The 19,508-nt window shown below is 39.4% G+C and overlaps 2 protein-coding genes across 8 annotated transcripts in view; both read right to left on the reverse strand.

The window, feature by feature from the left end:
* Positions 1-1,174: 1,174 nt before the first annotated feature.
* Positions 1,175-12,574, reverse strand: LOC121641009 (neurexophilin-1-like). Its single transcript, XM_041986849.1, has 2 exons — positions 12,277-12,574; positions 1,175-4,296 (listed from the first exon to the last, which is right to left on the reverse strand). Exons 1-2 carry the CDS (start codon positions 12,511-12,513, stop codon positions 3,505-3,507), a joined length of 1,029 nt encoding a protein of 342 aa, XP_041842783.1. The 5' UTR covers positions 12,514-12,574; the 3' UTR covers positions 1,175-3,504.
* A 1,652-nt stretch (positions 12,575-14,226) lies between these two features.
* Positions 14,227-19,508, reverse strand: part of LOC121642399 (thrombospondin type-1 domain-containing protein 7A) — a 212,574-nt gene continuing 207,292 nt past the window's right edge. For 5 of the 7 annotated variants that reach the window (XM_041989126.1, XM_041989125.1, XM_041989127.1 and 2 more), the window contains one exon: positions 14,227-15,896. In XM_041989126.1, the coding sequence (XP_041845060.1) occupies positions 15,806-15,896 (91 nt within the window). In that variant the 3' untranslated portion in view covers positions 14,227-15,805. The remainder of the gene's footprint in view (positions 15,897-19,508) is intronic. The other 2 variants (XM_041989124.1, XM_041989123.1) reach the window with 2 other exon arrangements.

Genomic DNA, 19,508 nt, shown 5'->3' on the forward strand with positions numbered 1-19,508 from the left:
ATGGCTGATTCAGCAAAGAAACCGAAGAGGGAATTACCGGAGGAAGTGAGGAAAAGAAAGAGAGAAAGTGAGAGGACAAGCAATAAGACAAAAGTCAACACTGAGCTAACTTTTACTGGCTGGACAGATCTCAGAGAAGAGACAGGATGCAAGATGGATGCCGAGTTAGCCGTAGTGTCCACCGAAGTGGAAAAATTTACCAAAGCTCGGTAGTGAGAATGTGAAAGACATGTGTAACAATTACTGACATCTAGAGAAGTAGTTGGAGATCTCATATCATCCACCTCAATCGAGCAACAAAGTGCATCAGTATTGGTACATTTGAAACTGCCTCACTATTATTTAATCTTGTTTTCTGCATTTAATGTCTTGAAATAGCTTCGCTTCAGTATGTTTTACATTCTTACATGAGGATGATTCATGCACAGCAACATACTTCTCTTTTCTATAATAAGTATAATCCAAAATTTCTCAAATGTTTACTCTTTAAATTTTGCACAAAAACAGCATTTAGAGTCAGTAGCCAGGTTTAAATGGGCATTAGTATTCAGACTAAAGCCCGACTAGACTAAAAAGTGCTCCAGGTAAACCTAACATTACATCCGATCGCCCTCATTCAATTCAGATTGAGACGAGTGGATTAACTTACTGTTCAATCGGTGTGCATGAAAACAAATATTTTAAAATTCAAGTAGAAAAAATCTTTAAATGAATGTCTGTTACGTCAGCTGAATGTCAATGTAATGTAAGCCAGCACTTTACGTCTGGCCTGTTTTACTAAGTTTTTTTTTTTTTTTTAGAAAAATGTACATTCAGTGGAAGACAAAGCAGGACCGAAAAAGGACTAATCAATATGTGATACATATACATTGCTTTGAAAATCTTAAAATTATTGAAAATTATTTAAAAAAAATTTAATTGGTAAGACAAGACACACACACACACGTTTACCTCAGAAATCACAGTTTCTTCTTCTACAGCTTTTTCCTAAAAGTAGAATTATCCTTTGCTTGTCAAAATGATTAATTACATTCGAACTTTTGATGCATGTAAATGTGTCATGACCACAATAACTTTTTCAGGGTCAACGTAGTTCAGGACTGATAAGATCTGGCTACTGATTCCTAAACCTTTGTCTTTGTGGACCCCTACATGGTACTCTTTTTTTTTTCTCTCTCTCTGTTTTTCTACATGAATTTTATGGCATAAATATGGTTGTTCCTTCTTGTAGAAGAACCTGCTGCACAAATGGTTCATTTTGAAAAAATCAAAACATAACGATTCATTTAGCGAAGCAATTAGATACTCATAATTTTTTTCAAATCCATCATTGTTATTATAACACTGTGGTTTTAAAGAATACAGAAAATATGTCACATTTAGCCTCAGACAACATCAGTCAGGCAGCAGTCTCTTATTAACTTTCACACCCTCATGTGCCAGACTGTTTACACTTGTAAGATTATGTGCATAATGAGGCTGCATTGTCTCAGCAAAGTGCTGCTTTAAATCTTTGAAGCTTAAACCGTCCCTGGCACATTTGGGAAGGGGTGGCGAGATATCAAAGTCACTTTATTGAGATGAAAGAACTGGCCCAAACAGCGATCTGAGACATTAGTCATTCCTTCTTCTCACTGACAGAAACACGCTCTCAATTTACGAGTCAGGTGCTTTCAGCGATTTCTGCCAGCCTTGTTGCTCCACATCATAAATTCCTCTTTATGCTCACTCATCCCACAGGCGGACCAGTTCTTTGGGCCGCCCCATCAGGAACATTCAGCCCGTGCTGGCTTACTGGATGCCGTCCAGGCTGCCATTAACAGCGATGTGCATACCACGGCGTGCACTGTGAAAGAGCACTGAATTTAAATAGACAGCAGTGATTGTGCCCTCAGGTGCACATTTGCACTTTTCATTTTACAGGGTGTCTATTGGCACTTTTATTCATTCTCTATTCTGTTGTGTTGACTCTGCAGAGCTCCCACTTTCTTCATTTTCATTTTCTCTAAACGCTTCACATGGAGCCACTGGCTCCCAATCTATGTAATGAAGGTTTAATGGCCAATTGGAACATCCAGTATCATTAGCAGCAAAGTTGGTCTCATGCAAAATCTGCCTTTTTCCTTTTTTGATAACCAGAGGTGCAAATGTTTGATAGGTGGGGATATGTGATTAGCAGCTGCTATTTAATGTGTCTTCTGTCTCCTCTGGAGCAGGAAATCACATTTACCACCTTTCACATTTTAACACAGTCTGATCTGTTTCAGCTTTTGTTAAATGAACTTCTGGAAATCGTCGTCTTGATAACTTCCACGTTTTCCTGTTTCATCAGTTCTGATATTTGTTTTTATCCAAACCCTTTTGACCTTGTTGGTTTTCTTTTTTCTGCCAATGAATGATTATCCCGGGTAGTTATTTTTGGTTTCCGTAGGGCCACTGCGGTGCTTCTGATACGTCTCTCTGCCAGCTGCTCGTCATGTTGCAGGAGCTGGGCTTGTAAGTCAGAGGAATAAAAGAAGTATTTAAATATCTAAAAATGTAAAATCATCTGAGTAGAAAGATCAGATTTAGAGCACAGTTATGTTTGATTATTTTTAAAGCGCAGAAAAGCAAATGATCCTCTGCAGCTCTGTCATCTTTCGTGTCTTCTGCAACTTTTATTTATTTATTACGACATTGAGTTTGATCTGAAGGGAGCTCTCCGTTGGTGTCATTCACCGTGCACGGTCCACGCCCTCCGAGCTGCCAACACACAACACAGAAATTAAAATAGAAGTTCTGATTTCTCTTTGTCTCCTGTAACAGTTGCAGCTTGATGAAGATTACTTGTGACAGCTGCAGCAACATCAAAATATAAATGGACGTTATTTAGTTGTTTACCACATTCAGTTCATGCATGAACATGGATGAGACTCCAACAACACTATCAGAGAGAGGTAAAGTCACTCTAACAATCACACTGCAGAAAACAACACCACTCAGAACATGTTTGCTTTTTCCATTATGCCCTCTAATGCATACTGACAGATTCTTCTTATTTTGCATTGACATTTACGTGTTTGCAGAGATTACCAGAGACTGATTGAAGAAGACAGAAAGCATGATTGAAACGGAAGCACACCATCAACGTAAACAAGTAAATTAGCTGGAGAAAACATTAATAAAATTGTTTTTCTGGTCTTTGTGTGGAATCCATGATATTTACATAAATACAATCAGCATATTTTCGCAGTTGGCTTGAGAATTTCCTTTTGATGTAAGCAGCTATGGATATAATATGAGTATTGCCTACAAATGCTTCCCTAAATGCTCTCATAATGACCTCGGGCTAGGTCTGCTCATTGGAGCAACATTGGTCTTGTGACAAGGATATGTAAGTTGTAATAATGGCTGTCGATATCTCAAGTCAGAAATGTCTTGACTCCAGTTTCATTCGGATAATCTGACTCAGCTCATGACCCGACAGCCCCGTGTCTTTTTCTTCCTCCTCGTCTGCTCACGCGATCACCCGGTGGGAAGGTAGGGGGTGTCGCTGTGGTAGTTGTAGTCCGGGCAAACCTTCTGCACCAGCTTGTAGTCAGTGCTGTAGAAGGTGATGAAGATGCAGATGACTTTGAAGGGTTTGGAGCACAGCCAGGACACGTGGCTCTGGGTCTGCTCCTGCGGGCAGCTCTGTGAGGGGTCGTGGGCACACAGTGAGTTCCTGGTGCCCTTCTCCACCTTCTCGTACTCCACCCTGCAGTTGAACAACTTGGTGTCCTTGGTCTCCAGGGCTGTCTGCTGCTGCTGCTGCTGATGGTGGAACTGGTGGTGCTGCTGGTGGACCTGGAACTCCACAGCTTTTGTCGGAGGAACCAACCCCACAGAAACGTTGCCCTGACCGGTGGAGTTGTGCCGGAAGTAGACGCTGAAGGTGCCGTTGCCGTGATCCACGATTTTCCCAGTGATGAGGAGGTTGAGCTTCACCGTCTTAATGTTGGAGTGGAAATCGCCCCAACCAAACATCTTCTTAAACTTCCCGGTCTTGACAATGGGCCTTCTTTTTGTCCGCGATCGAGGGTCTCGAGGGGTTGAAGAGTTGTAAAGCCATTTCCACTGCTCCTGTTTGGAGTAGGGGTCTGCCTCGTCGTAGCTCAGATCCAGTGAGGTGAAGTTCTCCTTGCCATAGAGGGTTTGGGAGAGCAGACGGCTGATGGACACAGCTTTGCTGCTTTCAGTCCAGTAGGTCTTCACCTTAGATTTTGAGCTTTGTCTCAGATCTGAAGCTCCTGGTCTCAGTGAATCAGCACCAGCAGCCTGAAGAAAACACAGAATAAACACGTTAAAGTTTGCAGCTGGGAAATAGTTTAGAAGTCCAGCGTGTCACATTCAACACAGTCTTTCAGGAGAAAAGCAATGCAATGTTTATATCCATTTTCATTACAAAAGAATAGCATTATAATTAGAAATCTAAATCCAAAGTTGCAGCAGGTCGGCCTCCTCGTCATCTGCCATGTTACTAGTAATCTACACACTGCAGGAAAAGGGAGGCTGGAGTGTGAGGATGAAATGCATGTGATAAAATGTACTAAAGTCACATGTTCATTTAAATCGGACTGCAGCAGCAATCATTTTTACAGGAAAAACTGTTGTAATATTTGCTGGAAATGTGAATTTTTTCTATCAAGAGCAGCAAATAATACATTTAGATATTATTAACCCCAGGGCAATTATTTTAACAATGACAACGAAAGCCTCCTGAAGTCCCCAATTAAACCTCATCTAATCTCACTGACAATTTTAATTAAAATTGCAATGTTTAATTTACTCTTGTAAAGAAACGCAACCAGATTTATTTTTCACCTGTTATTTGTAAGAGGACGCAAGTCAGAAAACATTCATGGATTATTTTGAGCTTTGTGATTTAAACCTTTCATGTTGGTTTAACACCAGATAAAAGATCCTTGCAGATAATATATCCACGTGTCGTCAAAATCATGTTGCAAATACGAAAAACACTTTATACTGTTTTATATTTGATATGTGGAAAATTGATAAAGAAGCTATCAAAACAAAAAAATAAGAATTGTAATGAGATTAGGAGTCCGAACCACATAACTTCAGTTTTAAAGCATGTCATATATTAAATAAATAAATTAATTAATCTTTCACAAAAAGGAACAAATAAAATATTTTCTAAACTCAAGATTTTCATATAGACTCCCTTTATTTCTTATGTTTTTTTAGTGTTGCTCGAGTGAGATGCTGCTAAAAAAAAAAAAAAAAAATACTCGGTGCAACAAAGAAGCTGCTGCTTCTTTAGGACTTCATATTGCAACGAGTGCTCCAGTTAGTGAAAAACTGTAACGGGTGCAAAAAGAAAACCCCCAGAAACCGCCTCGGGCTCAGAGGGTTAATCCACTAAAGGAGCACAGCAGTCTTCCAAGGATTTACGTACATTTTCAAACCCTGCAAATTTCTTCTATTGCTGATGCTCAGTTTGAGTCCAGGACTGAGAATCGTCCTCATTTAGCCCGACAGATACCAACATCTGTGGACATCAGATGGTGGAAAACATCGAGCTCTAACTTTATCCCCAAACCTTCACCTAAGGAGGATGTTGTACAGAGAAAAAAGAGTCCAGCATCAACCTTCCATGTTTTGTGTTGTTTGTTCTGGGGTTTTAAGCAATACATTTCCATCATATGTAGTCATCCCTCCACCTTCATGTCAACACCTAAAACAAATGGTTTTAACTCTGTAACTACGTCTCACAATGTGTGAAACGTCCTAATCAAGATTAAGGGTATTTCTGACACACAGGTGGAGATGAATGACGAGCGTCTTGGCTGCAGACGTGATCCACCATCAGACTATTACCTGCCGAATGTGCCCTGAATGGATGATTGATGGCTCATTCGGTCTCTCCTCTAACAATCCCACCGATGAGAGAGGGAAGATTTCCCGCGCTCCCCACCGAGGCCCGTGACATTGATGCCCAAACCTCGGTCGAGCAACGTGACAGCAGATCTATCTGGTCGAAGAGTTTACATATCGTACTTTCACCTTGCGATCGATGCTGTGAAAATAAGGTCTCCTCTCTTTCAGAAAGTTCACTGAATGACATTGTAGTGCTGTAGGTCAGAGTTTGTGTGATGCTCTCGCTAAGGTAACTGTTGCAGGAGTTCTGGTTCTCTGAAGCACGTCTTCATTTTGTGCACTACAGAGTGGAGCAGCTCAAAAAGATGGCCTCCAGTTGTTTTGAAGAGGCCTCAGTGACGAATGAACTGATGAGAACAAACCGTTTGTGGCACTGTGATCTCTGCCTGCTTGAATCACCTGAACATTCTTGATATGAGTCGTCAAATCAAAGCGTTGTGCATCCACAGAGGGATTGGACATGGCCAGACGTGCGCAACCGGTTGGTTTTCCTTTTTTTCTTCCTTTTTTTATTTAATTTTTTTTTTATTAAGGATAAAAGGTAATCTGCAAAACCCTGAGAGCAAAATGTTTGCAATGACAAGATGAAGAGGAGTATGAATTTCAGCAGCTTCCGCTCGCAGTGGAGCAGTTAAACGATATTAATGAACGTCTCCGTTTGTCTTTCACTGCTGGAAACAAAAGGCTGTCATGCTGTCTTGCGGAGGATGTATCATAAAAAGACAAAAGCGAGTGTGAGGATGAAGGAGACGTCCTGTTCAGGATTTATTGGCACTATTATGGTCAAACATAAAGCGCCTTAGGATGTAAAAGTTCAGGGAAATGGTATGTTATAGAGTGTCAGCCAGGGAGCTTTAAAGCTGATTATGACATTAAAGTTGAGTCTTCTCTCTTGGGTTTACAGATATTTTTAGGGTTTAAATAGTGTAATATTGATTAAAATAAGTGGTTTTTTTGTATAATATAAAGTAGTTTGCTTGATAGTTGCTGACGAAACATAAAACACATCATTGTAAGGTCAAATAATCTAAAGGAAAAACTGATCCTGTGCCAGTTTAATTTATTTTACTGATTCCTAAATGAATAAATTATCTTCAAATGCTCTTTGTCTGGTAATCCAAATTGTGGAGCTCATCTGTTTCTCATGACTGTTTCTATTCTGAGTTGTTAAAAGGCGGTAGTCTCTAATCATCAAATGAAAAATCATTTTGGAAGTGCAGTAATTACTCATGCTTCTCTGTAACTGGGTTTCAGTCTCAGTGGAGTCCCGGAACCAGATCAAGGGATATTAGGAAACAGCTTTGAGCTGGTTTAAATGCCTGTCAGCCTAATGGTGTGAGTAGTGTTTTTGTAGATACATAAACAATACAAATCCTGGAAGGATATTTATCACTTTATGAAGCAATAAATTCAACTGCATTCACCTTATATGGATATGTTTAAAAAAAAAGCCATGATTTCCTGCAACTTCATTCTCTAGATAACTTTTTAAGATGCAATGTCACTTGAATCCAGTTTCTGGAAAGGATTTAATCACCGTTCTCCTCCAAGATGATCAAATTTTACAGCACACATGAAGTGTGTGCCCAGTCATCGTCAGACCTAATTCCCTGTTGTGAAAGCTGTGCTCTTTTGTCACAAGCGTTATGTTTGGTTCCCAAACTGTGACATGCAATTAGCTTTCATCTAAAGCACCTGACAGTTTCTGGATTAGAGCACTCGCAGGCACATTGACAGAGACCCCCACTTCACGGATTAGAGCCCAACCTGTAATCCAGCCCGGGGAGATTAGGCAGATCAGAGGCAGTCCTGACTAAAGCAACGTTTACATCCGGAACACCCCGACTGACTGCACCAACACTCACAGGGCCAAGATTTACTTCTGCTTGGCTGCAACAAAAACAAAAAACACACACAAGCCAGGCACAAAGGGAGTGTGTGCTGGAGACTTGAATGTTCCTGAAAGGGATACTGCGGAGAGAGAAGCAAGAAGCTGAAGGGAAGGAACAACAAACATGGCACGTAAAGGTCAACAGTCACACTTTGATGACTCTGGGCTTAACAGATATTGGTTTGTCAATAGAGTGCTTTATTGAATATGAGGCGAAGACAAACAACACCATCCATGGCTAAAGGTGGAATTAATCTTGCACTTGATTGCCTTTTTTAATTGCTTCCTGTCAGCAGGGGTTCCCAAACTTTTTGGTTTGACTTATAGTGAGAAAATACTAATTTATTATTGTTAATATCTCAGACTACTTCACTTGAAATTCTTTAAGAGACCAGAAAAAGTTCAAGTATCAAATAATTTACTAAATTACAGTAAATGCTGCTATTAAATCCTCCGTCAGATGTATGCTGTAGCACGCTGGAGGAGTCACCAACCTCATATTGGAAACTAATGCTATGACAGATGTGCTCCCACTCTAAACCAACAAGCCTTTAATAATTTTTCAAATGGATTTTGATTCACTTTTAAAATTAATTCAGTTTTTCATCAGATGTAAACTGATTGATCTGTCAGTTGTTAATTAATTTGCAACATGTTGATAATCAATTAATCGTTAATACCAAAAAAAGAGCCAAACTTCTTTTAACTGGTGCCATTTTTACAGTATTGCCATCCACTTTTCTGACATATTAACGGGGAGGGCTGGCTGACATGCCTGATACTCTCTGATTCTGACAATATTTGGAATAAAAAACTAAATATATGGGCGGAAATATAGAAGTATACAAAAACATCACTGTACAATACAATCTGTAATTTTTCAAGCAGGACACATTAATCATAGGAAATAATATTTTTATGAGAAATAAATTATGCAGAACCTCTAAAAATGTAGGTTTTGGCTTTTAGAAGAGGTACAAAAACTAGCAGTGGGACAGAACAGATGCATCATATTCACATGAATGATTCTGAAAGGAAACTAAGGAGAAAAAAAGTGTAAGACTCTAAGACTCGTGTTGTTTAGATGTTTTAATCAGGTAACTGTTACCTGTTCCTTCCTGCACACTGTGAATATCTATTAGCTGTTTCTTACAGGATAAGTCTGGTGATGTTCTGTGTATTTCCTCCTGTCAGCATCTTATTAAAACACCAGATGCAGCAGTGAGATGATCCCACTAACAAGCATCGTCTCATTTATCTTGTTCCTCTGCGCCACAGAGCTTCATTGTTGTCCACAAACTATTAAAAAACACATCAGTAAGTCGGACTGTCGCACTGGCTGACATGGCTCATTACCGAGAACAAACACGCACACACACAGGTTTATTTATCTCACATACACCGGCCTGCTGCTGGACGACCAAATGCAGAATATCTCCTGTTATTTTGCTTGAAATTTTTGTTTTAGTCTGATTATCCTCATTTCAGTTGTCTGCACAGAAACAGACAGAAACCAATAATAATCAATCTAAAAATCTACATTATAACAGATAACTTGGTTTGTTTCCATTTAAATGACATTATTTTCCGTCTGTATCCCATAATTCAGACAGAAGCAACATTTTGCTCGACTTTTCCTGCTTTTCTCCACCGCTACAGGCTAACAATTGCTTTCCTTTATCTACATACATATATTAAATAAAATGCAACAACATACTGTAAACAAAGTCTTATCACGCTGGTGTTCAAGTGCAGCACGACAGAAAATGAATTTGTGAAAAATACAGTCTATTAAACAGAATTACAATTCTAAGATATGTGAACACGTCTGCCAGGTTTTTATTTCTTTTCATTTGCCAAGTTTTCCACCTGCAGTTGGTTATGCACCCTCCCCAAAAACCTCATTTAAATGCCTGTTAATATTATTCCCAGGTTCAGCTTACGAGGCAGAATCCCTCAACAAGATAAGAGCAAACAGCATCGCCGTGCACGAGTCCTTTAGGCAACAACTCTCAGATTGCCAGATGCGGCGTACAGCCGGGCTGTTGGACAAACTTAAATGCTATCTACTCTTGGCGAGGCTGTGATAAGGCACAGGCATCCGCTCTATGAAACAGGAAGATAAACAACCCCCCTCCCTCTCCTTTCGGCTTCCCTTGGGAGCTCGGAGGATATTCTATGGGCCGGACCCCCGAACAGCCAACAAATTCCACCTTTAATAGAAGCACGGCGAGGAGCCAGATGACTCTGCGGTGGGCTTCTGCACAAAACCTTGTGCTGGAGAATGAAAGTGTATGTCAGTTTTCATTTACCTGAATGCTGCTGCTGTGTGTGTGTATGTGTGTGTGGGGAGAATTTCTGGGCGCCACAGTCCCAGCTATCAGAATGGAGAGCAACCAGGCTGATGGGAGATTTGGGCTCCCACTTTGCAGCCTTGATTGGGGGGGGCTGTATGTTCAGCATTTGGCTTCAAGATTCAGAAAATGAACACAGCTGCTTCCTTTAATAGTTTTTTTTCTAAATTTAAGTGATGCTCTCAACCAGAGAAGCTTAAAAGTGTGGCTTAAGGATGTTGTGGTTGTTGTGGGATCAAACCTGTGACTTCTCAACCACTCTGGCCTCTGGCTCCACCTCAGTTAAAGCTTATTTTAATCTAATTCATGACTTCTAGATGCTCTTAATCACAAATACTCCCATCTGCAGACTCCAGCTAGACACTGTTTATAGCTTTATGAAATGTTGTCTTCCATGAAGCTCCATGAGACATGGGGGTAGTTAAAGAGGCGTCTTCCAGAGGATTTTAAAACTGGGCACTTGGGATACGGTTGTCGTCATAGTCATTTACAGTGAATTTAGCTTGTCTCGCCTTGTCAGGTCCCCTGTCGTCCAGCTAATGGATCAGCTGAGGGCATTTGACTCCTACCAAGAGTTTAGGCCTATACTTTCCAAGTGATATGAAAGTGTTACCTGAGGGGGGGTCAGAGATGATGACAAATCACAAAGTGTGTCAAGACATCACAGGCAGCTGTGGATGGAACGGAGACGTATCACCGCCGCGCTGCTTTTAGAGGCCAGGGCACAATTACTACCATGACTTCTGAGGAGGATAAATACTGTACCCGGACAGGCTGCGGGATATAAAAGGCAGGAGGGAGGGAGAGGGGGGGCAGTTTGGAGGAAAGAAGAAGGAGGAGGAAGAAGAAGAGGGGGGAAAAACCTAGCCACCAGTTTTCCAACTTACCCAGAGGAAAAATGCATAATCATATTATTTCACACACGACTTGGTTCAAAGGCGGCCAAAATAAGTTTGTGAGGTTCCCATGGGCCTGTCAATCTGTTAAAGGAGCTGCAGGCAAAAGCTTAGGATGCACCAAGTACGAAACAATTATGATCATCCCATTAAAGCATAGCGAAGCAATTTGGCAGCTCAGTCTGGGAAAAAAAACACTCCCGTCAAGTGATGCTGTGAGATCTGCTCCCACGTCCATGATGCCTTTGTAGCACACATATAAGACACTTAATGATGAATGTTTGTCTTCACAGTGTATTATGACAAATAGGGGAACACATGATGGTCATTGTTGCTCTTGGAATCGAAGAATTGTTGTTTTTCTTCAATGCAGGACGGGCTCCATAAAGTTAAAAAAAAAAAAACTAAGGAAAGGAAGGAGTGGAAGGGGGGTGAAATGATTAGTGCGCTTAGTCAGCTGTGAAATTGAGTTTATGGTTTTCAAGACGGTGAATTCAATTCGATAATGGGTATTAAGTTGTAGAGAATAATTAATAGTAATTGACTTCTTTCCATCACTATGCAAATTAAACACAGATAACACCACAGGAGCTTTTTAAGGCCAGTCAAGTTTGTGGGGATTAAGTTTATGGAATTTTTTTTGTGGCGGAGGGGAGTGGCTCCTGCTCTGCTTTGATTGCTTTGTTGACAGATTTATCAGCGGGTGAGGGGTTACTGTCTCTTCAGGGATTAAAGGAATTGGGCTGTCACAAACTGTCAAGGCATTGAGTTTGCGAGCATTGCGCTGTATTTGTCATAATGGGCTCAGGCTGTTCTCCTCCGTCCTGTCAGATGTACTTTTGCTGAAGCACATCTGTAAATTGGAGAAATGGAAAGGATTGGATGGATGATGCTGAGGGAGGAATATCCAGCCGGTGGATTTGCTAAAGATGCAGGTTTGGATTTGGAAAGATTACTTCAGGTAAATATTAAGAAATAAGCTTAAAAATATTATTTTTACTATAACATAACAAAGAAAAATGTGCGATAAAACGAATTAAACAATTTTACCACTATCAGACATGATGTTGAAATGACACGTTTCTGCTTGTTTTACGTGGAACTTATCGATGAGCATTGCTTTGTGTTCTTGCTGCAAACATCACTCATAGGAATCTTCACACATAAAATGATGTGTAAATACAAAAAGGTCAAATCAAAATGACATTTAACTCACCAGAGGGATGACTGACAGCAGCGCAGTGGCGACCCACAGACATGTGGTCTTCATGCCTCTTTGTGGAGCGTCTCCCTTCATGTCAACCGTCCTTGATCTGTTCATTGCAGCCCAAAAATAAAAAAAGGAAAGAAAGAAACTCCTGCTGACTGACTGAGCCGTTATCAGCAACCAAACTTGAGAAGATATGAGGAGAGAAGGAGGCGGTCCGGAGGTGAGTTGAATCTTCAGGCTCATTCAGGAAGGTTCAGGTGTCTGCTGAAAAAACTGGGTGAGAACAGAGGTGTTTGTACGTCTGAGTGTAAGAGTGGAGGGATGCTTTATACAGAGAGGGAGGGAGCCGGGGAGGGTAGAGAGAGAAATAGACTGAATGGAGAAAGTGGGAGCAGAGAGGGAGGTTCACATTATCGATTTTTGAGAAGCAACTTTTATGTTAACATCATCAAGGGCTGACATCTAGTGGCAGTCCACTGCAGTGGCGTCTCCTCTCTGAACAGCTTCTTTTCTCTTGTAAACATCAGGAAATCTAAAGAGACTAAAAAATGTCTGAATCCTCGGTCATCTATTTAGTAAAAAAATCTTATCCAGATTCCTCTAAATAGTCACACAAAATGAAAACTAATAAATGTGCACAATGCAAACTCTTTTTAAACAAAAAATCTGCTCATTTGTGCAGGAAAGCATCTTCATGCATTAAGGAGAGAGTAATTTAATTCTATTTAGTTTGCTCTTGAACTGACTGATAGAAGCAACAGAGGTTGTGATATCCTGACTTATGATTAGATCCAGTAAAGAAACCTGATAACATCTTTGGCTTCACATCCAGGAAATGCTCTCATCTTTTAAACTCCCTCTCTACCAGTTTGCAGATTTTCTCTTTAAAATGAAACTCTTTTCAGACAGACTCCTCCACATCCACAGATAGTATTCCCATAAATACATTTTTTTTCAATAAGTGTGCAAAATCTCAATATTAAAAATGTCAAATTACATTTTTCTCACTTGTTCAGTCATGAGTCTTTTCGTAAAGTAATAAACAGACAGCTGTTATGCCCAGGTGTTCATCTGTACGTTGCTGGTAATGCTCTTCCTTCATTTTCCAACAGAAATTGATGTGAAACTAATTGAAATTCTGGTTTTAGAGTTTGTACAAAGCTTTCGTTTTTCATTTAAAAATAATCTACTGAAATCATCACTGAACTTAAATACCTTGAGATCACTTTAGATTCAAATCTTTGAAAAACACATCAAGAAAATGACAAAAACTATTAAATACAGCCTGGTAAATTTCAGACATATTAGATCAGGAATCCTCAATCCTGGCCCTTGAGGGCCGGTGTCCTGCAGGTTTTAGAAGCTTCCCACTGCAAACACACCTGACTCAAACCAGAGCGTAATTAGTAGACATGCTCAACATCAAGCTCTGCACTTTCAGCGGCAACAAGTTATTTAACCCCTGATGCAATGAGTAGCTCCTCATTTCTTAAACAACCATGTGGAAAGACTCATTCCGTGTTCATGGAAAAGATGTTAGTCTATTTAAGAAGGGTCAGATCATCTAAGGAGAAACTACTAAACTGGGTCAAAACTGTCCAACGCATTATTAAAAACTGGAAGGATAGTGGGGAACCATCGTCTTCCAGGAAGAAATGTGTTAAAAAATTACCCCAGCACTTTATATTTATGTGTTTACAACTGTGTCTGCATTTATTTTCAGAAATTCTTTCCATACATATAAACAACCTGTACAAAAACGTCCGACTCGTCTTCATCTTTTTCTGCTTCTTTTTTCTGTCCCGTTTTTTCTTTTTTCTTTTTTTCATCACAACATACAACTTGCATCATGATAACAACGATCTGCAATATCATACACCCACTTGGAAATATTCAAAGTAACATTTTCTGTGCAATACAAAATAAATGTACACATACTTTTTTATTTTTTTTTTCCAAAAAAATAAAAAAAAATTGCTGTTATTTACAAATCCCACAAGAAAAAAAGTAAACATTCTCCACACCAGTTTGCTTTTACACTGAACTCAGCAGAAGCATGTTCTCATATTAACATATTGTATAGGTCATTTATACTGTGTGTTTTTTTTTTCCATCTCCATGTAGCGTGACTGAGCATCTAAAATACTGTAACTACATAAGTGTTGTATGGATTGATTACAATTCCCCTGCATGACCTCAAAAGAAAAGAAAACTCACTTCTTTCTCATGTTTTTAGTCTATGTGTGCTGTAATGTGTGTTTCCCCATTCAAGTATTACAAACAGGACTGTTAGTTGTTGTAAGTAAGGCAGAAATTACATTTGCATGACATGAATGGCTTAAGTTTATCTGCTTTTTAATAGTTAATGTAAAACTTTAATGTCTCCAGGATGTGTGTTGTTGCAGGTAAACGATAAAGAAATGAACTTGTGGAGCAGGAAGGTGACCGAAACCAACCGCCTGCTGATGCTGTAGTTGCATCTGGGCAGAAATGACGTGATAACACCAGACGAAGTCTACAAACCACATAAAAGTACTTTACTACAACCAAAAAACTCAGCTGTGAGAAATAAGATCTATACATATATTTACTTGAGAGTCACACCTGCTTTTTTAGTCGAGTGTGACGCTTTTTAAATGTGTTTTCCTGTTGATGTCGTTTCCCTTGTTCTTTTCCTGTATGGTTCTGTTTTTGTGGACGAGGCAGTGTTTTATGGCAATAGAAGGTAGAAGTCACGTGTGCATATCATGCTGCACTAATATAGTGCAATGTAGGGCCTGAAACAAAGCAAGGGTGGAGGCAAACAGGCAGGCAGTAGTTTCTACCAATGACTGATTGCAAGCTTCTCGTCCATCAGCATCATACGGATCAGTTTATCCCACAAACACAGGTCTGTGTGCCTCTGAATCAAGCAGGGCAAAAAAAAAAAAAAGATAGAGAAAAGATGCCTTCCTTTTGTTCAAGACTGGAAAAGAGATTTGAGTCAAAAACCCAGTTGAGGATTGAGAAAAAGGAATCCAAACCTTTTGATGGAGATTTTCCCCTCCCTCCTCCTCCTCCTCCTCCTCTTCCCTGCGGTGACTTTTGGCAACGTACGAACCGTCAGAGCATCCAAAGCCTCGAGCTACTCAGCATTTTCAGGGACAAGCTGAAAAAGCGTGGGGGGAAGAGTTGGAGCTTTTTGCTGTCGTGTTCACAGACAGGAGGAGGGCTGGGCTTGTCTTCTGCACTGAGCCTCTCCTGTGTTTCAGGTCGGTCATGCTGGACATGTCAGGGGCAAAAAAACAAAACAAGGCGCTGGAGGTCATGAAGGCTCTGGAAAAATAAAATATATTAAAACAAAAAAAAAGAGGAGTGATCAGAGCTGGACTTGAAATGGTTAAACCCTATCAGTGTCTCTGCTAAGAGGATTTTCTGTAATTTCTCCGCTCTGTGACGTGTCCATTCACGCTGCAAACATCCATGTCCCTCACTGTAATGCTATGATGAAGTGGTTCTCTCACAGGTGAAGTGCTCGGCGAAGCAGCTCGGAGGACTACATGTCCGTGTCCCCGTCGTAGGCGAGAGTCAGAGGTTTTAGTCGGTTGTTCTGCTGCCTCTGTCTCTGAGGTCTCTTTGGCTTTTTGCTGCATGGACAAATTAAAGCAGAGTTAGAATGAAATATGGTCAAAGTGCACTCCAACAACCACACTCGTCACACCATTACATACTGCATGTGTTGGGTGAATGTGGGCGTGATCATGAAACACAGAAGGCGGGAGGAGAGGGTCACGACAGCTGTGAGGACGTCACAGGTGGAGCAGAGGGAAGCTGATCTGAGATAACTGGCTAGTTACACTAAAACTGGAACCTAATACCAAACATCTAACATAGGACTCAGTTTTCCACTTTCACAAGGAAATAAAAACTAATTTACAACTGGCTGTGGTTGCAGATGAGGTCAGAAAAGACAGAGCAGCACAACCACCTACAGCAAGGCTTTCGCCTGAACGGGGAAAAGTGAGAAATATCAAAGTCTCTGATACAGCCTCTCTCCTCTTCCGGTGCCTTTGGTGCACCGAAAGCTGTGCTTCTTAGTTTCTATAGCAACAGGGATGCTGTTGCAAGGAGGCAGGGATCTCATGCTCTGATGCCTTATCTGATATTTTTACAATCCTAGTTTCTTCTGAACGTTTTAGTCTGTCATATTACTATTATAAGATCCTATATAAAATATGGCTTTATTACCAAGATTAGGTATTTTAAAAACCAGATAAAGAAAATGTTCTTGTCGCAGGCTGCTTATAATCATCCTACATTTATTTATATGAATCTCAGTTTGCATGAACATAATTAAGTGTTGCTTTCAGCGTTGTCTGTAAGGAATTACAGGCCAGGATAATCTCTTCTCCCTTCATAAAGATCACCAAGTGTTTCCTAAACTAATGGATATCATAGGAATAGCATTAAAGCTGAGTAAAAAAAGACTACTTGTTTTTGGTTCATTAGGCCAGACTGTGTGATTTTCTCCCTCTTTGTTTACATGGCAACCAGAGATGTTAACAAGCTAGTTCTGAAATAACCTTGATGCATGTTGACTTTTTCCATACTTGCTTATGGATGTGCATTTAGTCAGAAACTATACTGAAGAAGGAAGGAAAGCATTGAGTGTGCTTTGAAAAAAAGGAAACTGCTGCTACATAATAAAACTCAGCCTGTCACCAACGTGGACCAGAAGTCGACCAGTCCTGAAACTTTTTCTCCTTTTCTATTTTGTACTTTCAAATTGTTGGCTCTTTGTTGCAGCTGTTAGACTTAAAAAACTAAATGGTTTCTCTATAAAATATGTCTCACAGTATAAAAGAGCATGTTGAAAAAAACCAATGTTCACAACGAGTTGAATTAATCTAAAGAGCTGCAGATGGTGCTTTTTTGACTTGAAAAAAAAAGGTCAGTTTGTGTAGAAAATGCTTCTAGATATAACCAGCTGTCCACAAGAGTTTTGCTTTTCATCTTAGAGAGAAGTAAAAACAACAAAACGTCCTGGTCTTGAGGGGGATGCTGCTCTCTCTAAAGACAGGCAGACTTAGAGCGGTCGGAAACTATATAAAGTTTACGTTACTGTTCAAAATTCCCTGAAAAGAACCAAACCAGCCAGATGTGGTTCTCAGCCAGAACTCCATCCATCTGTAAAAACAGGACGTTCTTCCTGCGTGGCTCATCGATAGCTTCCTGGAAAATGATGGAGTTTCTTGGCACAAAACACTGAGACACATCAATCTTTAAATACTCAGACAGTTCTTAATCACTGCGTCACTTCATTGCTGATTTTGTTCTTTCATAAGTTTTGTTCTTAAAAAAAAAACTATATATTTATTTGTATTGTGAAAAAAATGCTACATCTTTTAAAAAAATTGAGAAAATGAAGTTAAATTGCTAAACAGCTGTGAGATAAGACCTAAAGAATGACTCTATACTAGAAAAAAATGCAGATTTTCTACACAAACAGACTTTCTCTGCAGAGAAATCTGAGCGTGTGCACCGCAGATGGTGTTTGAGGCCTTGCAAGAATAACAGGGATCAAATTAGGTATTAATTCATTTGCTTGCAAACTTCATTCATATGCTGGGCATCTGTAACTTTGCCTCCAAGGGATAAAGCTGCAGGATTTATGTCTCAAAGTAAAGATAAGGTGCACAATGTTCAGGAACATCCTCTAGAGACCGACTGTGAATGAAAATAAAGATAATTTTTAGCTGTACTTATCAAATTTCTGGTACTCAATTATTTTATCTGCTGGCAGAACAATTAATATTTCTGAATGCTAAAAACTTTTCTCCAAACTTCCTCTTGGAGTACAAAGAAGGGTGATGTAATCCTCACTGGACTGTAAGAAACTTGCAAGAAACTTGACTTGCTTTTTTTCTTTTATAGACACATGTTTATTTTGATTTTTTTCTTTTATTCTTTTTACTTCTGCTGTTAGTGCTATGAACAACATTTTATTTTACAAGTTGTTTTAATGCATTTGTTTAGTTGTTTTCTGCTTTTTGTGAAGTACTCTATGATGCACTTGTGCAGAATAAATAAATTAAATCGATTTGATATAAAAACCAAGAAGTACTCAATTTAATCTAACAGGAAATATTTAGCTGATTTGGTCGTATGGGAGGAAATAAAGATGTAGTTTGTCTTTTAGCCACAAGAGGGCAGTGTAACACCATGTTACTAAGACACGCCTGCCTGCAGTTACTAATCAGGTTTTGGCTTCTGCTGTCACAGGTAAATGCAACCGAGCATTTAAATCAACACGCAGGAAGTTAACGGCAACAAAAATGGATTCCTGTGGGGATGTAGCAGCACCGTGTCGAGTCAAATAATTATGTTTAGACCACAGCGTCCATCTTTGTCATTTTTCACGAGACTTTGTAGAACTTTTTTATTCTTTGCAACAGAAAGATCTCTTACTCCATTCAAGTATTAAAGTATATTTCTCTGCCTAGTTGGTATTTTATTGTATTTAAATGAAGATATACACTGAAACATATCAATGTGCTCACACAACCATAAAATGAAAGGCTGTAGTCAATTCCGCTTTAACTTTGAGGAATGTAAAATGTGAAAACCATCACGCCACTATTTAAAAAAGTATATACTGGGTTTTACTTCTCTACTCACGATTAGTGGCTTATGAGCCAAAAGAGAGTAAACATTGATAATGTGTGTTTCAGTAGTGCTAATAAAGCTGCACATCATCAGTGATCCTTTGGTTTAGTGCAACCTGAAAGTTAACAACCTCAGTGACTTGAAGTGAACTTACAATAACATGCAGATTTATTATATTTATATACACATGTTGATCTCTGCAGCATCAAAATTCCAATATAAATATTATATTATTATTAAACTTGGTTTAGGTCTCACTTATTCTACAGAACTGCAGAGCTATGTATCTAAAGTGTAAAAAACTGATGTTAAAATGTCTGTAAATGTTGTTGTAAGGCACATAAATAGGTATATATATATCACATGTTTCTACACTTTAAGTTCGGGAAGTTGTTAACCTGCAGATTGCACTTCATCACAAATAATCTAATGTGTTCCAGTTATCTACGGTCTGGACTGGAGGGATTTAAGTTCTTTTCTGAGGTAGAATTGTTTTAGTTTTACTTAAATTTTTATGAGTAAAATAAAACAGTTTATTCATGTGATTAGTTTAAAACATATGCAGGTTTAAACTCTGCAATGTCAAAATACCT

The sequence above is a fragment of the Melanotaenia boesemani genome, chromosome 6 (genome assembly GCF_017639745.1).
Source record: "Melanotaenia boesemani isolate fMelBoe1 chromosome 6, fMelBoe1.pri, whole genome shotgun sequence".
Lineage (NCBI taxonomy): Eukaryota > Metazoa > Chordata > Actinopteri > Atheriniformes > Melanotaeniidae > Melanotaenia > Melanotaenia boesemani.

Bases quoted from the DNA above. Each gene is read 5' to 3' on its own strand.
- LOC121641009 (XM_041986849.1), bottom strand. From the start codon at position 12,513: ATGAGCCTGAAGATTCAACTCACCTCCGGACCGCCTCCTTCTCTCCTC. The intron at 4,297-12,276 runs GTGAGTTAAATG...TGTTTTCTTCAG, and splicing joins TGCTGTCAGTCATCCCTCTG to GCTGCTGGTGCTGATTCACT.